The sequence below is a fragment of the Myripristis murdjan genome, chromosome 17 (genome assembly GCF_902150065.1).
Source record: "Myripristis murdjan chromosome 17, fMyrMur1.1, whole genome shotgun sequence".
Classification (NCBI taxonomy): Eukaryota; Metazoa; Chordata; class Actinopteri; order Holocentriformes; family Holocentridae; genus Myripristis; species Myripristis murdjan.
In genome coordinates this window covers 5969259-5972174 of record NC_043996.1, presented here as the reverse complement: position 1 = coordinate 5972174, position 2916 = coordinate 5969259, and the positions used below count along the sequence as shown (strand labels likewise).

The 2916-nt window shown below is 45.5% G+C and overlaps 1 protein-coding gene across 1 annotated transcript; it reads right to left on the bottom strand.

Annotated features, from left to right (window-relative positions):
* Positions 1–408: 408 nt before the first annotated feature.
* Positions 409–1308, bottom strand: LOC115375569 (leucine-rich repeat-containing protein 30-like). The gene has a single exon (XM_030075012.1). It carries the CDS (start codon positions 1306–1308, stop codon positions 409–411), a length of 900 nt encoding a protein of 299 aa, XP_029930872.1.
* Between the last annotated feature and the right edge of the window lie 1608 nt (positions 1309–2916).

Genomic DNA, 2916 nt, shown 5'->3' with positions numbered 1-2916 from the left:
GTTGAGTGGCTTGTCCTGACCCTCTGCTGTGGATTAACAAAAGAACTTGAACGTGACATGAGACGTCATATTTGGTTGTTCATAGCTAACAGTTCCCTGTTACATTTTCTAAAAAAAAAAAAAAAAAAAAAAAAAAAAAAAAAAAATCAATCACATTTTAACATATTGAAAACACAAGTAAACATAAAATCCCATATAACATATACAGATACTGAGTAATGTTCACATTTCTTGGTGAAATGGCTGACAGTATCTCTTCAGTTGTGGCAACAGAGAACTCAGAGCATGACGGCCACCTGCCCAGTGCCAGACTGTGTCAACATCACGTATTATGACAACCGCACACACACACACACACACACACACACACACACACACACACACACACACACACACAGCGAGTGTCCGTCATGTGGGCTTGAGATAGTTGTAGAGGGCACTAAGACCTCCTTGCAGCACCTCCTGAATTGGCTTAAGAAGGGGGTTATGGACAATGTGGAGTCCCTTATCCAGTGGGTGGCAGGCCAACTTCCCCAGCCTGCTCAGCAGGTACATCTCCACCGGCACGCTCTGCAGATCATTGAAGTCAACATTAAGGAGTTCCAGAGACTCCAAGAAGCACAGGGTCTTAGGCAGTGTGTGGATACAGTTTCCCTCCACAATGAGGATCTTAAGGTTGACGAGGTCCTGGATCTGGTCTGCAATAGTCTCCAGTCGGTTACCAGCCAGGTGCAGGAAGACTAGACCCTTCATGCTGTAGATACAGGTGGGTATGTGGGCCATGCGGTTGTAGCTAAGGTTGAGCTTGGTCAGATTGCGCATGGCTGCCAAACTGTTAGGGAGGCCTGTGATCTGGTTGTTGGCCAGGCTGAGCACCTCCAGGCGGGTGCAGGAGCCCAGCTCCTCGGGCACCTCGCTCAGACGGTTGCGGTAGGCGAAGAGCACCCGCAGCTTCTTCAGGAGGCCGATCTCCGGGGGAAGGCTGGACAGATTGTTACCCCACAGGTTGAGGATCACCAGATTATCCAGGGCGCCCAGGGCAGGGGGCAGAGAACACAGGCAGTTCATAGACAAGTTTAGCTTCTCCAGCTCTCGGAGCTCCCACAACTCGGCGGGGGTCTCGCCCAGCCCCCGCATGGCCAGGCTAAGGGTGCTGTAGCCAAAGTGCACGGTGGCGTGTTTGCGGATCCTCTCAGCGGCCGAGGACACACAGGGATAGTCGTCTCTCCCAGCACTTCTCCTCCTTTGACTCACGTTCACCTCATTCAGCTCTTCTTTGGAGAAACTACGAGTTTGCTTCCCACCCATGGTCCGCACAGCACTGCTGGTTCAACTGTCTATTAAAAGATATCAGCATACAATTAGCTGAATCATGGAAAGGCTTGCTAATGATAATGGCTCCTGATTGATCCCCAAGGTTCTTGAGCAAACCACTGAAAGCATTATCAGTGCCACTGGCAGGGTGGTATCTGATGGTTGCTGTTGTTGCAGAGCTTCTGATGTTTGGCTGTGTTTAGGCTAAATCCTAGGCGGGTTTTGCTCCAGCAGAGCAGTGCTGCAGTGTGCCGAGCACTGTAGGGCAGCGCGCTCAGTGTCTCCCAGACCGACTGCCTGTCTTACTGAATTTCATTCCCCAGCTGGTCCTGTCACTTTACAAGACCGCAGATAGCACGCTGCCTCCCCACCCACTTAGGGATAGGATGCAAAGTGAGCTCAGTCCCTTGATGTCACTCCCATGATCTCATACCGTGCCACACACACACACACACACACAAACACACACACTTGCATGGCAGCATACTACAGAGATATGCGCGTGCATACACTTTCATACATGCAGTTATGAGCCTGTAGACAAGCACACTCATGTTCACATACATGTACACGCATACACCCATACTGAGAACACCATCACACATAAACTTTTGAACACACATGCACAAGCATAAATGCACGGGTATAGCCACACACAAACTTACACACACAAATGCGCAGTTACATAAGGTATATTAGAAGCATTAATATGAGAATATGTTGTGAGCCACACCTGCTATGCTTTATAAGTACATTCTATTTTGCATTTAAAATTATTCAGATATTTATCATACCAACTTAACACCTCATATATCTCTGGCTGACCATAATCTCTCCTCACTCGTGTGTGTGTGGGCCTCTGCGCCTGCGCCTTTCAGCATGTTCCTTTTGTCTCAACTTAAATATGGCACCATGCTGTCGGCCATGAAAACACTGAATCATTTCTCAAAAAGGAAACAGTTCTTAGAGGTATTAGCGAAACTGTTATGCACAGACATGCTCCGGCTTAATCTCAAGTGGAAAAGGACATGGAACACATCCAACATGTTACTCGTAAACTCAACTGCCACTCTAATTTCTCCGTCTCATTCATCTGTGTCCCACGGGGAAGAATCTGCCTTCAGATAAAGCAGTATATATACATTTACATTTTAAATGTTGTCTTTATCCTCCTCGCGCTTGACACATTGAGGCAAAAAAGTTGCTGGATTTGTTTGTGAGAATCCCTCAATCCCTCTTGTCAGCAAACGTCACTGAAAGCAGCTCATTTCTTTTGCTTTCAGTTTGCAGAGAAACACAATGTTTCAGTATTTACTGGAGTTCTTCATGTCATATTACAGCTTCTTGTTACAGAGTTAACCAAGCTCAGCCAGACTTTGAAACTGTGAAGTTGATAAGATCTGACTGAATAATTAAATGACTGACTATGATTAATTGCACAATTTTTATTCCAAAAAATAATTCACTGAAAATGTAAAAAAAATGATGTGGTCTGAACTGTTTGGTTCTGTCTCAAATGTACAAATGACATGAAATTATGTTAACCAACTATCCTTCAAAATGTATTGTAATCTATTTTTTTTTTTTTTTTTTTTTTTTAAC